Source organism: Salmo salar, chromosome 15, assembly GCF_965601325.2.
Source record: "Salmo salar chromosome 15, fSalSal1, whole genome shotgun sequence".
Taxonomy (NCBI): Eukaryota; Metazoa; Chordata; class Actinopteri; order Salmoniformes; family Salmonidae; genus Salmo; species Salmo salar.
The window spans coordinates 99976393-99995129 of NC_138305.1; the positions used below are offsets into that span (position 1 = coordinate 99976393).

The following is an 18737-nucleotide window of genomic DNA, read 5'->3' on the forward strand; positions in this document are numbered from 1 at the left end:
ACTGATCTTCAAATTATCATGCATTGCGAACAAGGTGATGCGCAGATTCACTGATCACTGTTCACTGTTCACTGATCTGCAAATGGTTGTCCACTGCGAAATAACTAACCCGCAACTCGTTTTTTTAAAAGGGATCTTTACCGAGGCTGCAAAAATCTGTAATTCTGCGCAGCGTCTCGCACATTTTGATCCTCTCATCTAGGAGCGTGGTTTCGGGGAGGAGGCGGGCTCTTAGGTCAAACGCGATATTTCCATCTATCAAATGCCGCGGTTTCGGAGATTACACTGTAATGCTTAAAAATGTGGATTCTACAGTGACGTTAGTCATGGTGTCGTTTATTTTCTGAGCGGTTGTGTACAAAGAGACCTTTACAAACTTCAATACTGGACTGACCCACTGTGTGATGGTGTAATGTTATATGCCGTCCTTTAGTCTCGAATTTCATCAATTTATTGTAGGCTAGGATGCACTCTCAATGTGGAGGTTGCTTTCCATCTTCTCGTCAACAAACTCTGGTCTCTGGTCAACAAACACAGGTAATTATTATATTTTGGGACACAATAACTGATGATAAACATATAAAATGTATTGACGTGGAAAGAGGATAGCGGTAACACGCGTAACTGTTATGTTGTCGTGATGGTCTCTGTAACATTGTATCAATTTATCTTCTCCAGTCATTAGGACGAGTCCAAATTCTCACCCACCAGGAGATTAGGCTAGGGAAGACACGGGGTAGCTTGCAAACTGTAGTATACAATGTTACCATTGTGTCATTGTGTTTAGACATGTTTTGCAGTGCAGTACAGCAGGCAGCAGAGGGGGTACAGACAGAGTGGGTACAGACAGTGTAACCTACTCTGTCTGTTAAGGGGTTATATAAGCTTGGCCTATTTAGTGTAAATAATTAACTTCCTGGTCCATGATTAGAGGTCTCTAACCTCCATATGTGCTAAAGTGAGCTTGTTTATCTGAAAACTATGGTGGCAAGGGTCTCTGTAGTTCCATTGCACGTCTGAAATGTCTTTTGAAATTTCACTTCTAGTCAATGGACCGGATTCTAGTAAACTGGCCACTCCTGTTTGCGCTTTCACTCTTGTAGTTTCACTCTCATCTAAAATAAATTAATCGAACAAGAGCGTATACCTGGGTGATAAGATTGCATGGACTCAAGTTTCCCGTACTGCACGTCTGAAATGTCTTTTGAAATTTCACTTCTAGTCAATGGACCGGATTCTAGTAAACTGGCCACTCCTGTTTGCGCTTTCACTCTTGTAGAGCACATACCTGGGTGATAAGATTGCATGGACTCAAGTTTCCCGTACTGGGTTTACTCCATTGTTATCGGCCAACTGGTTTCTCTAGACAAAGACTACAGATCAAGGTTCCTGACTTGGCCTCCAGTGTGTACTTTCACAGGTAGCTGGGCTGAGCTGTCATGGTTCATGCAAGACAAACTATTTACTACTTAAAGGATTAAAGGATCGTTCCGCCACTTTTCAACCTCATATTCATTATCTTCAGCACAATAGGGCAGGGTTAAAAGTAAGAAAATCACTGTTATTGAAATGTTTAAACTTTTGATGATGTCATCGGGTAAAACTTTTTAATTTGAATTTTTTCTACAAAATGTAGAAATGCACCGTTTTCACATACACATGTATGTGCACACTGGCATTGTGCTGGAGAGTTGGAAAATGAGGTTTAAAAGTGGTGGAGTTGTCCTTTAAACCATTCAGACATTTATGATTAACGATCAGTTGGTTTCTGGCTACGTGAAGGAAACTATTTTTGAAATTATTGTTGCTTCTAGGTGGCTATCTTGTCTGCCTATTCATCCCTACTGTTCTCTTTTAATCTCAGACAGAGATGCTGTGATCATAGTGACAAGGAGGAACTACTAGAGAGGAGGAGAAGGAGAGGGAGGGAGGAGGTCACCATGAAAGGCCTGAGTGGCTCCAGATGCTGCTTCTTCATGGGTTTCTTAGTGGGAACCCTCAGCCTGTACTTCCTGCGCCAGGTGGGTTAAAGGGAAATGGAAACACTAGGCTTCAGAACACCAGCTAACTGTAACTGTAAATCGCCATATTGGCATTGTTGCATCATCTGTAGGAGAGTTTTGGATTTTCTGAATTTATTGAGACCATGACCTCTGCGTACATTAATGAGCATTATTTGCTGGTGTCAAACCATAAATGACAACATAATACATATTTTGAAAGCTGAGAAACAGCCCTTTCAAACGATATAACATGCAATACAGATGTAGGATCTTAATTTGAGCTAGTTTGCTACAGCAGGAAAGTAATCCTGCAGCAACAGGAAATTTGAATTATTATGTGGATTATAATTAATTAAACATTTTTGTAGAGGTTGACACATTTTACGTTAGGGCAAATCAAGTCTGAACATTTTAAGTGGAAATTACAAACTTTAGAAGCCCTTTTAAACTTTGAATACACTACAAGTTTGCAGGAAAATTCTCATTAACAAAAGTGATCAAACTAAGATCCTATATATGGAGCACCACATCAATCAAATGGTAATCAGTCAAGAAAAAACACCTGTGAAAATGCGTAACTTATATGCTTTTTCCCCCAAACAACTGCCATTTACACAACTTCCTAATGAATATAAAGAAAAAAGCATATTGATAATTTGAAATCATAATAGTGATAGCTTTTACTGTGAAAGCTATCACTGTTATGATTTCAAATTATCAATATGCTTTTTTCTTTAGTTACAGCCGTTTCACTGACTTCTTACACTATTATTACACTGTCCATGCAACTTATTATGTGACATGTTAAGCACATTTTAACTCCTGAACTTATTTAGGCTTGCCATAACAAAGGGGTTGAATAAATAATTGACTCAAGACATTTCAGGTGTTCATTTTTAATTAGTAAAACATTCTAAAAACATAATTCCACGATATCGAGATATGTAGCTATGTAGTTAGCTAGCTAGCTATATAGGGATGATACATTTTACTGGTAAAATAGCAATCCTGCAGCAGCCCTCTCTTCTGTATGACTGGCTAGTTAGCAAGCTAGCTTCATATCTTAACTGAATTACTAGCCAGTTCATTTTATCTAGGTCTAGCTCATACCCAATGAAAAATGCTCTTCAAAATGTCAAGTATGAGTATTTTATTTTGTACAGTTATCAATGAAAACATTTACATCAAAAAGACAAGACAAGAGAAAAGCTAAATCAATTAGGCTAGCTAGCTACCTTGCCTGGTTTTATCTGATTGTCTACTCGGCTTGTTATCAACATTTCATTTCACAGACTTAAATTGGAAATGTAAATATTATAATTTCCAACATAAAAACGAATTGTATACAGTTTCTTAACCTTAGTTGTCCTGATCTAAACCTTTCAGGTCCACTAGAAGCAAGGCGCCTCCTGGTGGCAGGATTCACTTTCAGTCTCTGTGCCAAAACTCACACTTTTCTCACTACTATCAATGTTTACTAAGGCACTTCAAGATAGCACTACCCATACCTCTAAGAAACATTGTTCAAGATCAGAATACAAAAATAAAGATGTTTATATGTTACAAGCCCATGTTTAGTGTTAGTGGATTGAATACATCTCTTTGTTTAGCTTTACTTCCTGAAGTGTTTCCAATATTCTAGTGGCCCTATAGCCCTGTAATTAGTATTGATGTAGCCCTATACACCTGTAATTACTATTCAAGTAGCCCTACCTACAGTTGAAGTCGGAGGTTTACATACACCTTAGCCAAATATATTTAAACTCAGTTTTTCACAATTCCTGACATTTAATCCGAGTAAAAATTCCCTGTCTTAGGTCAGTTAGGATCACCACTTTATTTTAAGAATGTGAAACATCAGAATAATAGCAGAGAGAATTATTTATTTCAGCTTCGTCACATTCCCAGTGGGTCAGAAGTTCACATACACTCAATTAGTATTTGGTAACGTTGCCTTTAAATTGTTTAATAACTTGGGTCAAATGTTTCAGGTAGCCTTCCACAAGCTTCCCACAATAAGGTGGGTGAATTTTGGCCCATTCCTCCTGACAGAGCTGGTGTAACTGAGTCAGGTTTGTAGGCCTCCTTGCTCGCACACGCTTTTTCAGTTTTGCCCACAAATTTTCTCTAGGATTGAGGTCAGGGCTTTGTGATGGCCATTCCAATACCTTGACTTTGTTGTCCTTAAGCCATTTTGCCACAACTTTGGACGTATGCTTAGGGTCATTGTCCATTTGGAAGACCCATTTGCGACCAAGCTTTAACTTCCTGACTGATGTCTTGAGATGTTGCCTCAATATATCCATATAATTTTCCTCCTCATGATGCCATCTATTTTGAAAGTGCACCAGTCCCTCCTGCAGCAAAGCACCCCCACAACATGATGCTGCCACCCCGTGCTTCACGGTTTGGATGGTGTTCTTCGGCTTACAAGCCTCCCCCTTTTTCCTCCAAAAATAACAATGGTCATTATGGCCAAACAGTTCTATTTTTGTTTCATCAGACCAGAGGATATTTCTCCAAAAAGTACAATCTTTGTCCCCATGTGCGGTTGCAAACCGTAGTCTGGCTTTTTTATGCCGGTTTTGGAGCAGTGGCTTTTTCCTTGCTTAGTGGCCTTTCAGATTATGTCGATATAGGACTTGTTTTACTGTGGATATAGATACTTTTGTACCTGTTTCCTCCAGCATCTTCACAAGGTCCTTTGCTGTTGTTTTGGGATTGCTTTGCACTTTTCGCACCAAAGTACGTTCATCTCTAGGAGACAGAACGCGTCTCCTTCCTGAGCGGTATGACGGCTGTGTGGGCCCATGGTGTTAATACTTGCGTACTATTGTTTGTGCAGATGAACGTAGTACCTTCAGGCCTTTTGGAAATTGCTCCTAAGGATGAACCAGACTTGTGGAGGTCTACAATTTTTTTTCTGAGGTCTTGGCTGATTTCTTTTGATTTTCCCATGATGTCAAGCAAAGAGGCACTGAGTTTGAAGGTAGTACTTGAAATACATCCACAGGTACACCTCCAATTGACTCAAATTATGTTAATTAGCAGAAGCTTCTAAAGCCATGACATCATTTTCTGGAATTTTCCAAGCTGTTTAAAGGCACAGCCAACTTAATGTATGTAATCTTCTGAACCACTGGAATTGTGATACAATGAATTATAAGTGAAATAATCTGTCTAAGCAATTGTTGGAAAAATGACTTGTGTCATGCACAAAGTAGATGTCTTAACCGACTTGCCAAAACTATAGTTTGTTAACAAGAAATTTGTGGGAGTGGTTGAAAAACGAGTTTTAATGACTCCAACCTAAATGTATGTAAACTTCCGACTTCAACTGTATACACTTGTAATTACTCTTCAGGTAACTCTAAAGACCTGTAATTACTGTTAAGGTAGCCCTATACACCTGTAATTACTGTTAAGGTAGCCCCATACACCTGTAATTACTATTCAGGTAGCCCTATACACCTGTAATTACTATTCAGGTAGGCCTAATTACTATTCAGGTAGCCCAATACACCTGCAATTAATATTCAGGGAGCCATATACACATGTAATTAACATTCAGGGAGCCATACCTATACACCTGTAACTAGTCAGGTAGCCCTACCTATACACCTGTAATTACTAGTCAGGTAGCCATACCTATACACCTGTAATGACTAGTCAGGTAGCCATACCTATACACCTGTAATTACTAGTCAGGTAGCCCTACCTATACACCTGTAATTACTAGTCAGGTAGCCCTACCTATACACCTGTAATTACTAGTCAGGTGGCCCTACCTATACACCTGTAATTGCTAGTCAGGTAGCCATACCTATACACCTGTAATTACTAGTCAGGTAGCCCTACCTATACACCTGTAATTACTAGTCAGGTAGCCCTACCTATACACCTGTAATTACTACTCAGGTGGCCATACCTATACACCTGTAATTGCAAGTCAGGTAGCCCTACCTATACACCTGTAATTACTAGTCAGGTAGCCATACCTATACACCTGTAATTACTAGTCAGGTAGCCATACCTATACACCTGTAATTACTAGTCAGGTGGCCCTACCTATACACCTGTAATGACTAGTCAGGTAGCCATACCTATACACCTGTAATTACTAGTCAGGTAGCCCTACCTATACACCTGTAATTACTAGTCAGGTAGCCATACCTATACACCTGTAATTACTAGTCAGGTAGCCCTACCTATACACCTGTAATTACTAGTCAGGTAGCCCTACCTATACACCTGTAATTGCCATTCAGGTAGCCTTACCTATACACCTGTAATTACTAGTCAGGTAGCCATACCTATACACCTGTAATTACTAGTCAGGTAGCCCTACCTATACACCTGTAATTACTAGTCAGGTAGCCCTACCTATACACCTGTAATTGCCAGTCAGGTAGCCCTACCTATACACCTGTAATTGCCATTCAGGTAGCCTTACCTATACACCTGTAATTGCCATTCAGGTAGCCATACCTATACACCTGTAATTGCCATTCAGGTAGCCTTACCTATACACCTGTAATTGCCATTCAGGTAGCCATACCTATACACCTGTAATTACGGTACTCTCTCCTTGCATTGTTGTTACTGTTGACTGTACCTACTGTATTTTGTATGCCTGCTATGGTATTATGATGTTATCAGTCAGTAAACTTAATTGAACTTGAATCACGTCATCTTTATTTGTAAAAACAGGTGTGGTTCGAGATGGGCATGGAGCCCGCTGTGCTGGGAGAGGGCCAGGACAGCTCAGTAGCAGCGTTGGCGAAGGAGAGACAGGCTAGTGACAGTAATAACTGGAGGATGGAAGGAGCAACCCTCATCAACCTCAACCACCCACACCACACAGGTACACAGGCCCAATAAGACACAGGACCTCTTCAGGTTAAAGGAAATGAATTTCCTCCGAAGTTTCTCATAAATCTGTGTGGAAGTATGAAAGGTGTGTGTTGTGTATTTTAATATAGAAAATAGACCTCTTGGCTGCCACAAAGACACTTCATTATTGAAATAGGCTCTTTCCTAAACATCCATACATCTCCCCATGGAAATATGAATACTATACAGTGTCTCTCTTCCATCAATTAAAGTTGTTTCTAATTTGGCTATGGTTTTCAGGTGAGGACAGTCGCGTGGCAGATGAGCTGTACCGGAAGGTGCGCATCCTGTGCTGGGTGATGACTGGTCCCAGTAACCTGCAGACCAAGGCCCGCCACGTAAAGGCCACCTGGAGCCGCCACTGCAACGTGGTGGTCTTCATAAGCTCTATTGACGACCCAGGTAGGTACCCAGCCAGGTAGCCTAGAGGGCAGAGAGGTGGGCTGGTTCAAGGGTGGCCGGTTCGAATCCCATGACCAATGGTAAAAATCTGGTTGAAAGTATCCTAGATGCTGTCTCCTGCTGTTGTGCCCTTGAGCAAGGCACTTAACCCTAACTGCTCTCAATCCAGTGTTGGTGAAATGTAGGAAAATGGGCAATAAAGCATTCTTCTTCTCCAGACTTCCCCACAGTGGGGCTCGGCACGGGGGAGGGCCGCGACCAGCTTTACTGGAAGACCATCCGGGCCTTCCACTACGCCCTGGAGCATCATGGGAATGATGCCGACTGGTTCCTCAAGGCGGACGACGACACCTTCGTAGTGGTGGACAACCTCCGCTGGGTCCTGTCCAATCACACGCCCGAGGAGCCCCTCTACTATGGCAAGCGCTTCAAGCCCTATGCAAAGCAGGGGTACATGAGTGGCGGAGCGGGATATGTGTTGAGCAAAGAAGCTCTCAGGAGGTTCGTGGAGGGGTTCAAGACCAAGGTGTGTACCCATACCACCTCTGTGGAGGACTTGGCTCTGGGACAGTGTCTGGAGAAGATGGGTGTTCGGGCTATGGACTCGAGGGATACGCTGCAACGGGAGACGTTTCATCCGTTTGTTCCCGAGCATCATCTGACAGGGAAGTTCTCCAAGAGCTTCTGGTACTGGAGTTACTGCTACTACCCCATCGTAGAGGTCTGTCTTGTTGTTCTTACTTGTTGGCTTTCAGTTTCACAGATTATTGAAGTGGAACTGACAAAGTTTTAACTACTTTGCAGATATGAAACAAATAGACAATCATAATATCAAATTCCCAGTTTATGCTACAAAACCAACTTTATAAGAGGTTTTAAGAATAGGGTCTATTTGACTCAACATTCAACATTCCAAGCTAAAAACACGGCGCCTAATATTAGTTAGATAGCTAGCTAGCTAGCTAGCTGTTAGGAGGATGTCATGTCATTGGAGGAGTGGGTGAGTGACTGGCTTATTCCCCACATATCATTTTTCGGTTGCTATACACAGCTAGTGATGCAGGTGTCATTTGGTTAGCTAGCAAGAACTTGAACGACTGTTATCCAGTTAGCATATCTTTTGCGTTCGCAAATTCACTCTGGCTATTTACCCCAATTTCAGAGCACTCTCGTCTGAGTGTGCCAGGGTGCAGAATAACAGATGAATTTAGCAACACCCGCTGAATTTGACCGGTGTTAGTAAACATAGGCAAAACAATAGATAGTCACGAACGCTCTAGATAACATGTAAACAAGGTGCAGAAGAACGAGTAGGCCCCATCGTTTATCAGTGCAATTTTGATGGCCAACTACTTGAAAAAGTTTGAGAGGGTTTATCAAATGTTCCTTCGTTAAATTTTAGCTCAACTTGACCTGGCTAGCATTAGTTGTTGAGCTTGTTGTGGTTGTTTGATCAATAGGACTGTAAAGTTCCCAAAAGTTAGAGGACTCCCATGTGATATTGACATATTTGCAGAAATCCATTCAGGTGTATTTTGTGGCTTTTAGCGAATGTGTTCTAATGATCTAAAGTTGTGCAGTTGCAATGAAGAATGTGAATGATGACAGGCCGGTGTGGCAATGGCTTGTTTGCATAAAGGCCTACTGTAGCTCTGATTGGCAATGGTGCACTGGTCTACATAGACTGGATGAGACAGATGTTTTATTTACTGCAGTGTTTATTAATTGTCCAGATGTACTGCCGCTTTCTCACTCTATAATGCTATAGAATTTTCACAAATGCCTTAGTATACGTAACTCCCAAACATTCCAAAAATGTATGAAAATGTGAAAATGATCGCTTGTCCGATACATTATTATTATTTTTTAAAGATTTCAGCTAATGGAATGGCATCAAACACATGGAAACTATGTTTGATGTATTTGATACTATTCCCCCTATTCCGCCCCAGCCATTACCATGAGCCCGTCCTCCCCAATTAAGGTTCCACCAACCTCCTGTGACACCGATTGTTTTTGGTCTATTAAAGGATGCAGGTAGGACATCGTTTGACCAGGGCGTCACAGTCTTACACAAACCCTCTTGGTGCAATATATGGTATATTTACATTTATTTTCAATGAACAAACAGCCTGAATATAAACTACATATTATGTAAAGGATATCTCACAGTGAATGACAACATTAATGAATGTTGGTTCTACTTCATACCTTTCAGACCGTCAGTATCGTTGGAAGTATGGATTATATCCCTTGTGCTACGTGCAGGTCCAGTAATAATAACAACAAAGTCACGCCGGTGACGTGACAGCGTGGGAAGACGTGCCCCCACGGTTCATATAAAACCGTACGTCAGACCACACACTGTGTCTTATTTCTTCTTGCAAAGTTAGCTTAGCCATATCACGCAAGTTGACTGCTCCACTGCTCCCATTTTTTTCAGATTGCATCTTCCCAGGAAGCGGTACGATAAGCTAAACTCTATGTGAGTTGTGTGTACTGTCGGTCTGTCACCAACAGCCTGTGTGACCTGTGGGTCAGAGTGCGAAATTCGCCCTCCAAGGCTGTGTGACAGGTCTCCCATACCTATCCCTTTTATCTGAGGATATTTGGCTTCCTTGTCTTATGCGGATTTAGCCCACCTGCTAGGGTGTGTGTGTGTTGGTCACCGCACTCCGATGCTAACCTTGTCAAGATATCCTCCACTGCTGTGCTCATTATCGAGGCCACGACTATTTATAACTCAAACTGGTCACTTCCCGAGATAACCGCGTCCAGAAAGGTTGTTAGCCTAGTCAGCTATAAGACGTGAGATTCGGATTGCCTCCCCTAGGCATCCCTCTCCCCTGGTACACTATATTACCAAAAGTATGTGAACACCTGGTCATCAAACATCTCATTCCAAAATCATGGGCATTAATATGGAGTTCGTCCCCTCCTTTGCTGCTATAACAGCCTCCACTCTTCTGGGAAGTCTTTCCACTAGATGTTGGAACATTGCTGCGGGGACTTGCTTCCATCCAGCCTCAAGACCATTAGTCAGGTCGGGCACTGATGTTGGTTGATGTAAGGAAATTCTGCCTTATGTGCACACAAGTGACCACAGGAAACTTCTTTGATCAGAGGTTAGTGTATACTCCGGATTGCAACCCGGAGTATTCACTTACAGTAATTTGCAAGTAACACACTCAGCACAAAATATGGTGTTTTCCCTTTTTATCCCCTACTGAGGATCACCCCGACCAGGGTGATGTCCCTTAACTTTAATACCATATCAGCTCATAATTAATAGTTGCTAATACAAAGATGTCTATGCTAGGTGGAGTTCAGTTTATTGTTATTTGCAGTTAGTTTCCCAATCCTTCTTCCTTCTATTGCTATCATGTGCTAGCAGAAAGTTGGAAGCACAGAATCGTCTAGAATGTCATTGTATGCTGTAGCGTTAGGATTTCCCTTCACTGGAACTAAGGGGCCTAGCCCAAACCATGAAAAACAGCCCCAGACCATTATTCCTCCTCCACCAAAATGTACAGTTGGCACCATGCATTGGGGCAGGTAGCGTTTTCCTGGCATCCGCCAAACCCGTATTTGCCCTTCGGACTGCCAGATGGTCCAGCTACTCATTGGACCCTATGATCACTCGGCTACGCATGCCTCTCCCTAATGTCAATATGCCTTGTCCATTGCTGTTTTGGTTATTGATTATTGTCTTATTTCACTGTAGAGCCTCCAGCCCTGCTCAATATGCCTCAGCTAACCCTCTTGTCCCACCTCCCACAATGCGGTAACCTCACCTGGTTTTATTGATGTCTCTAGAGACAATACCCCTCTCATCGTCACTCAATGCCTAGGTTTACCTCCACTGTATTCACATCCTACCATACCTTTGTCTGTACATTATGCCTTAAATCTATTCTACCGCGCCCAGAAACCTGCTCCTTTTACTCTCTGTTCCGAACATACTAGACGACCAGTTCTTATAGCCTTTAGCCGCACCCTTATCCTACTCCTCCTCTGCTCCTCTGGTGATGTAGAGGTTAATCCAGGCCCTGCAGTGCCTAGCTCCACTCCCATTCCCCAGGTGCTCTCATTTGTTGACTTCTGTAACCGTAAAAGCCTTGGTTTCATGCATGTTAACATTAGAAGCCTCCTCCCTAAGTTTGTTTTATTCACTGCTTTAGCACACTCTGCCAACCTGGATGTCCGTTCCGTAGACTCTAGGCTGGGGAGCGTCGCTGGAGCCTCCTGGCTGAGGAGCGTCGCTGGAGCCTCCTGGCTGAGGAGCGTCGCTGGAGCCTCCGGGCTGAGGAGCGTCGCTGGAGCCTCCTGGCTGAGGAGCGTCGCTGGAGACTCCGGGCTGAAGAGCGTCGCTGGAGACTCCGGCTGAGGAGCGTCGCTGGAGACTCCGGGCTGAGGAGCGTCGCTGGAGACTCCGGGCTGGGGAGCGTCGCTGGAGACTCCGGGCTGGGGAGCGTCACTGGAGACTCCGGGCTGGGGAGCGTCGCTGGAGACTCCGGGCTGGGGAGCGTCGCTGGAGCCTCCTGGCTGAGGAGCGTCGCTGGAGACTCCGGGCTGAAGAGCGTCGCTGGAGACTCCGGCTGAGGAGCGTCGCTGGAGACTCCGGGCTGAGGAGCGTCGCTGGAGACTCCGGGCTGGGGAGCGTCGCTGGAGACTCCGGGCTGGGGAGCGTCACTGGAGACTCCGGGCTGGGGAGCGTCGCTGGAGACTCCGGGCTGGGGAGCGTCGCTGGAGACTCCAGACTGGAGAGCGTCGCTGGAGGCTGCAGACTGGAGAGCGTCGCTGGAGGCTGCAGACTGGAGAGCGTCGCTGGATGCTGCAGACTGGAGAGCGTCGCTGGAGGCTGCAGACTGGAGAGTGTCGCTGAAGGCTGCAGACTGGAGAGCGTCGCTGGAGGCCGAGTGCTTACAGCAGGCACTGGCTGTACCGGGTTATGGAGGTGCACTGGAGGATGAGTGCGGGGAACAGGAACAGGACGTACTAATGGCAGAGTGCTCACAGCAGGCACGGGCTGTACTGGGTTATGGAGGTGCACTGGAGGATGAGTGCAGGGAACAGGAACAGGACGTACTAATGGCAGAGTGCTCACAGCAGGCACGGGCTGTACTGGGTTATGGAGGTGCACTGGAGGATGAGTGCAGGGAACAGGAACAGGACGTACTAATGGCAGAGTGCTCACAGCAGGCACTGGCTGTACCGGGTTATGGAGGCGCACTGGAGGGTGAGTGCGCGGAGCAGGAATAGGACGTACTGGACTTGGCAGGCGCACCAGAGGCCTGATGCGTGGGGCTGGCTTAGGAGGTGCCAGACTAGTAACACGCACCCCAGGGCTAGTGCGGGGAGCAGGAACAGGACGTATTGGACTGGGCAGGCGCACTAGAGGCCTGATGCGTGGGGCTGGCTTTGGAGGCACCAGACTAGTGACACGCATCTCAGGGCTAGTGCGAGGAGCAGGAACAGGACGTACTGGACTGGGCAGGCGCACTTGAGGCCTGATGCGTGGGGCTGGCTTTGGAGGCGCCAGACTAGTAACACACACCTCAGGGCTAGTGCGGGGAGCATGAACAGGGTAAACTGGACCAAGGAGATGCACTGGTGGTCAGATGCGCTGCGCCGGCGCACTTATCCCTGGCTGCCGGCCAACTCTCGCCCGGCAACGCTGTGGAGCCCTTATTGGCCATACCGGACTGTGCGTGCGTATGGGCGACACCGTGCGCATTTCTGCTTGCTTGATCCGTCGCTCTCCATAATAAGCACGGGAGTTGGCTCAGGTCTCCACTCTGACTCTGCCCAACTCCCCGTGTGCCCCCCAAATTGTTTGGGGGGGATGCCTCTCGGCCTCATGTTGCTCCCTTACTTTCCTCTCCCAGAAACGTTGTTCTGCCTTTGCTGCCTCCAGTTCCTCCTTCGGTCGCCGGTACTCCCCAGCCTGGCTCCATGGACCCTTGCCATCAAGGATCTCCTCCCACGTCCATGACTCCAAATATCTCTCCTGCTGCTCCTTCTTGCGCTGCTTGGTCCTTTTTTGGTGGTGGGTGGTTCTGTCATAGGCGTCGTAAGGATTGGACCAAGGTGCAGCAGGTAAAGTGCTCATCTTCTTTCTTTATTAAAGAAAACACTTAAACAAAATAAACTGACGACAAAAACAGTCCAGTAAGGTGCACAGACTATACTAGAAACAACCACCCACAAAACACAAGAGAAAACAAACCCAACTAAATATGGCCTCCAATTAGAGACAGCGACAACCAGCTGCCTCTATTTGAAGGTCATTGCCAAAAACCCAACATAGAAATAGAAAACTAGATAAACACATAGAAATATAGAACATAAACCAAAAACACCGAACCACACAAAACAAACACCCCCTGCCACGCCCTGACCAAACTACAATGACAAATAACCCCTTTTACTGGTCAGGACGTGACAGCATCACCATGATGCTGGGCATGCATGGCTGTTTCTCTTGTGGAGCTGAACTACAAGTAGAAGATGGTCATGATCTGTGCCCCGCCTGCCTAGGCATTGGCCACCTGTGTGAGGCCCTTACTGACTCCTGCATTAACTGCACCATCCTTCCTGTGAAGGTGAGGGAGGTGTGGCTAGCCAGAGTTGAGGGCCTGGTTTTCACAGATAATTTACCAGTGTCCGGCGTTGTTCGCCAGGACCCACCCAAGCCACCAAAAGAGGGAAATCCCACAAAACCGATGGTGCCCCCTTGGTGAAAAAGTAAAAAAATAAGAGCCTCACTCGGAATGTCAATTCCCTATCCTCTGAGATAGAGCAGCTAAAAACGATTTTGCCTTCCTTCGAGCCCCCTGAGTCGGGGCCCTATAGCACTCCCTCCAGAGGACTCAGATAGCCTTGATGATGACCTGCTTTCCACTCGGGCATCCAACCGGCACTTTACTGACCAGGATGATGAAAAGCCCAACATGGCGAAGGGGGTGCCAACCAGTGTTGTGGACCCATTCAGTCTCAACGCTAAAGATGGGTCAGAGGAGTCATTCCGAGGCTCTGATCACACTGAGTCAGAAGAAAGCTCTGCCTCACTACGCGCCGTCCTGTCCAGTGTACTGCCTTAGCTAGCCTAGAGCTTGAGGACCCTCAAGCCACAGATCCTGCAGCTAACCTGTTCTTTAAGAAGGCCCCAGCAGCTACACCATTCATTGTGCTACCTTCACTGGCTTTTTTTATGGGGCTTCAGAGATGCTGGGCCGACCTGGGGCTCTCGCCCACCATGGCAAGGATAGTAGGACGCTATCTGCCATGTGCGACTCAAAACAACATGGGCTGGACCATATGCCTAAAGTGGATGAATGCATAGCAGAGCTGATGGTCTCCCCAGATGAAGCCCTGAAGGATGACACCTGCTGCCCCAGACGTCAGTGCAGGGCCACAAAGGAGCTACTGTCATGAGCCTACGACACAGCGGCCCGCATGGCCCACATTGAGAACTCTCTCTCGGTGCTTACGCTAGCACAGAACAGGATGCTCCATTCGGAGCACGCAGACCTGGACCTCTGCAAACTGAATGACGCATCTCTTCAAGTGTTTGCGTTCATGACCAAAGAGCTAGGCAGACTGATGTCCGCCCTAGTGGTGACTCATCGCCAGGTCTGGCTCGCCCAAGCCCCAATGTCCAATGACTCCAGACGGATGCTGAGAAATCTCTCAGTGGTCCACGTACTGTTCTGTGGCTGAGGGGTTCATTGAAGGTAGAAAACAGCTGAGTCAGGCTACACCGCTGTGGAACTCACAGCCCAGACACCAGGCATCACAGAGTCATGGCAGAGGGAGGCCTGAGGCGTGTGAACCTTGCTGCTCTCACACGCCCTTGACCATACCACCAGCCTAACACAGGTGCTCACCAGCCCCAGACGGCCATGCAGCCCGCCCCAGGGCCCAAGAGCTGCCGTGGCTGTGGAAAGCCCGACAACCCCAAAAAAAGGCTAGGGGGCAGAAACTGAATGGCGATTTACCCAGCAGACCCTGACCTACTGGGCATCCCAATCCTCAGACCCATGGGTGTTGAAGACCCTCTCACAAGGGTACAGGCTGTAGTTCCATCACTGAACCCCACCATTCTCAGGGGTCAGAATGATTTCAGTCACATTCCCTCTGAAAGCTTGCATCCTCAACCAGGAGATTACATCTCTCCTGGAGAAGGGCGCGATCACAAAGTAAAAGCATCAAAATAGCAAGATGGCTTTTACTCAACCTATTTCCTGGCTTCCATCCAGTTCTGTATTTAAAGCAGTTCAATGTTTTCCTAAAAGTGCTCCCCTTTCACTTGTTGCGGATGGTCAATGTTCTCCGGGCTGTAGCCACATGGTTCACGTCCGAGGACGTTTACTTTCACGTTCCTGTGTTACCGGAACACAGGCGTTTTCTGTGGTTCGCCTTCCAAGACCATGCATACCATTCACTGTATTCAGCCTCTCCCTGGCTCCTCACGTCTACACAAGATGTGTGAGTGCAGCCCTGAGCTCCCTCCACCTACAGAGGATCAAGATCTTTCCTTATCTCGATGACTGGCTCATCTGTGCCCCCTCTCCCAATGCTCCAGGGCAGTGATTGGGGACATTGCCCTGTGTAGGGTGTCGTCTTTTGGATGGGACATTAAACGGGTGTCCTGACTCTCTGTGGTCACTAAAGATCCCATGGCACTTATAATAAGAGTAGGGGTGTTAACCCTGGTGTCCTGGCTAAATTCCCTTTCTGGCCCTCATACTATCACAGTCACCTAATCATCCCCAGCTTACAATTGGCTCATTCATCCCCCCGCCTGTCCCCTGTAACTATTCCCCAGGTTGTTGCTGTAAATGAGAATGTGTTCTCAGTCAACTTAGCTGGTAAAATAAGGGTAGAATAAAATAAATAAAAACTCTTGTGAGTGTGCAGCCGAGAGCACAGCGCTGACACTGACCCACGTCATCGTACTGGGTCTTACTGTGAACAACGAAAATAGCAACTTCACACCAAGCCAAAAGGTCACCTTTATTGGCATGGTTCTGAACTTTCACACGATGAGGGCATGTATAACACCTCAGTGTGTGGACAGCATTCATCTTCTTCTGCAACAATTCCTGCTAAATGCGTTGGTGAAGGTACGAACGTTCAACAACTGATGGGCATGCTCGCGGCGACCGTACTGACGGTCTCCAAGTATTCATAGAACCATAGCTACATTCGTAACTTCCGATTGTCTGTCCCACTGGGTCTTTGGCCCTGGTTAGTACAGTTTTAAAATACATCAATTACATTGATGCTGAAGTGGATGATTGCAGTTGAGACAAAACTCTGTCAACAATAGGAACATTTGCCAATTTGTTAGCGATAATAACGCTAGTTCTTTGAGCTTTGCAATGCAAATGAGAAGTCTATTATGAGTCTGTCAGACAGGGACCATCGAGACACACGGCAATACAATTAGGGGTAAACAAGCGTATTTGTGGTGGAAACACAGCCAGTGTCTATGCTGTTCGATACCAAGGTAGCCTATTTCCAAATGGTTATCAGACTGACAGTCAAAAAGGGGCAATGATATTTTCATAGTACCCAAGATACTGAAAGCCATGTGAAATAGACATTGAACACCACAATAGTCAGGGATAAATTCAAGCTGTTGAATTGAATATACAAAAATCCCTGATATTTTTAAGGGTGCGATTCGGAGCCTTGGTTCCTGTCAACAGATACAGTGAAAGGCCATGTAGTACGTTTTAGAATACTGTGTTTGTGTGTGTGTGTGGGTGTGTGTGTGTGTGTGTGTGTGTGTGTGTGTGTGTGTGTGTGTGTGTGTGTGTGTGTGTGTGTGTGTGTGTGTGTGTGTGTGTGTGTGTGTGTGTGTGTGTGTGTGTGCTTTCCTTCACCAGGGTCCCCGGTGCTGCTCAGACCTGGCAGTATCCTTTCACTATGTGGATCCAGTGCTGATGTACACACTGGAGTACTGGACCTACCACCTCCGTGCCTACGGCTACAGATACCGCTACAGACCTCCACTACCCCAGGGCCTGGTGGAGCGACTGGCCCAGACAGAAAGGCCTACAGTGGGTACAGCTGGGGGAGGGAGAACCCCAGCTGGTATTACTGTTGGTGGTGATGGAGACCAGTCCAAAGCCGAGTCCGGGGAAAAGCCTTTGTCAGACAAAGGTGGGAAGGAGACATTGGGTAAAATCCCCATTGACAACAACAGGACTGTAGTCACACAGAAGAGACAAGGGTGATTCTCTCTGTATGGGTTTACATGTGTTTTTGGAATGGGAATGTGTAGTGTATGGACCAGGATGGGGCAATTCCACTTAAATTCAGTCAATTAAAATTTACTTCCTGAATTGACTGAATTGAAGTGGAATTGACACATGAATAATGAAATAATGAAAATGAAATTACCCACATAGTGCACTTATGGCAAGTTCCACCACAGTGCAGGTTTAATTGATTATGGGGATTTTATATATATATATATATATATATATATCCCATATATCATATATATATACCTGCACTGTGGTATATATATATATATATATATATATATATAAAATCCCCATAATCAATTAAACCTGCACTGTGGTATATATATATATATATATCTTTTAAGTGAGTCTATATACTGTAAATCATTTAACTTGAAAGTCTTAACTGTTTTTATTTGATATCTGTTGCTATTTAATATGATATTCTGTTTGAATTTAAATAGTATCCAGTTACTTACCATTCATCTATATCCAGTACTAGACAGCTTATTACATTATCGATTTCCAGTACTTGACAGCTTATTAGGTGTTATGCACATCTCTTTCGTTACGCTTGATAACTTGGACTGTGATGCCCTTTGGAATGTGTAATGCACCTGTTACTTTTCAGCACATAGTTTAAAACTTGCAAGGTATTTGAGGTTTAAAAAGGCTTTTGAAGTTTTTAATTTCCACTTTGAAAGTTCAGACTTGATTTTCCCTAACGAAAAAATTGATCAACCCCTACAAAAAAGTCCATTAATTATAATCCACATAATAATTCACATTTATTGTTGCTACAGGATTATTTTCTTGCTGTAGCAAACTGGCTCATTAAAATCCTACATCTGTAAATGCTTTGAATGTCATGATGATTGTAAAATGGTTGATATGGTTGGAATGACTTGGCTTCTTTCTTAACGGTGGTTTTTAAGCCATTTACCTTGTTCTCTGGTTTCGTTGTCTTTTTGGGAAGTCGAAGAGAAGATTTCATATCTACCTTAATTTTCTACACAAAACATTGACCTGTATGTTTTTCAGTGGAATGAAACAAGCTATTTCGGGTGGGATTCAATCCGATTGCCGGTTATTGGCATTGCGGCATTTAAAGGCAATTTTGTTTACCGTGAATGGGATCTCTGTGAAAGCGGGAACATTGCTTTTGAAAGCCGCAATGCCT

The 18737-nt window shown here is 45.2% G+C and overlaps 1 protein-coding gene across 2 annotated transcripts; it reads left to right on the plus strand.

The window, feature by feature from the left end:
* Nucleotides 1–212: 212 nt before the first annotated feature.
* Nucleotides 213–17788, plus strand: LOC106572688 (glycoprotein-N-acetylgalactosamine 3-beta-galactosyltransferase 1-B). Of its 2 annotated transcripts, XM_045696326.2 has the most exons (7): nucleotides 213–537; nucleotides 1280–1420; nucleotides 1865–2021; nucleotides 6714–6867; nucleotides 7137–7298; nucleotides 7517–8019; nucleotides 17195–17788. In XM_045696326.2, exons 3-7 carry the CDS (start codon nucleotides 1941–1943, stop codon nucleotides 17543–17545), a joined length of 1251 nt encoding a protein of 416 aa, XP_045552282.1. In that variant the 5' UTR covers nucleotides 213–537; nucleotides 1280–1420; nucleotides 1865–1940; the 3' UTR covers nucleotides 17546–17788. The 2 variants fall into 2 exon arrangements, with proteins under 2 accessions (XP_045552282.1, XP_045552281.1); XM_045696325.2 differs by lacking the exon at nucleotides 1280–1420 and having other exon boundaries at nucleotides 224–537.
* The last annotated feature ends 949 nt before the right edge of the window (nucleotides 17789–18737 follow it).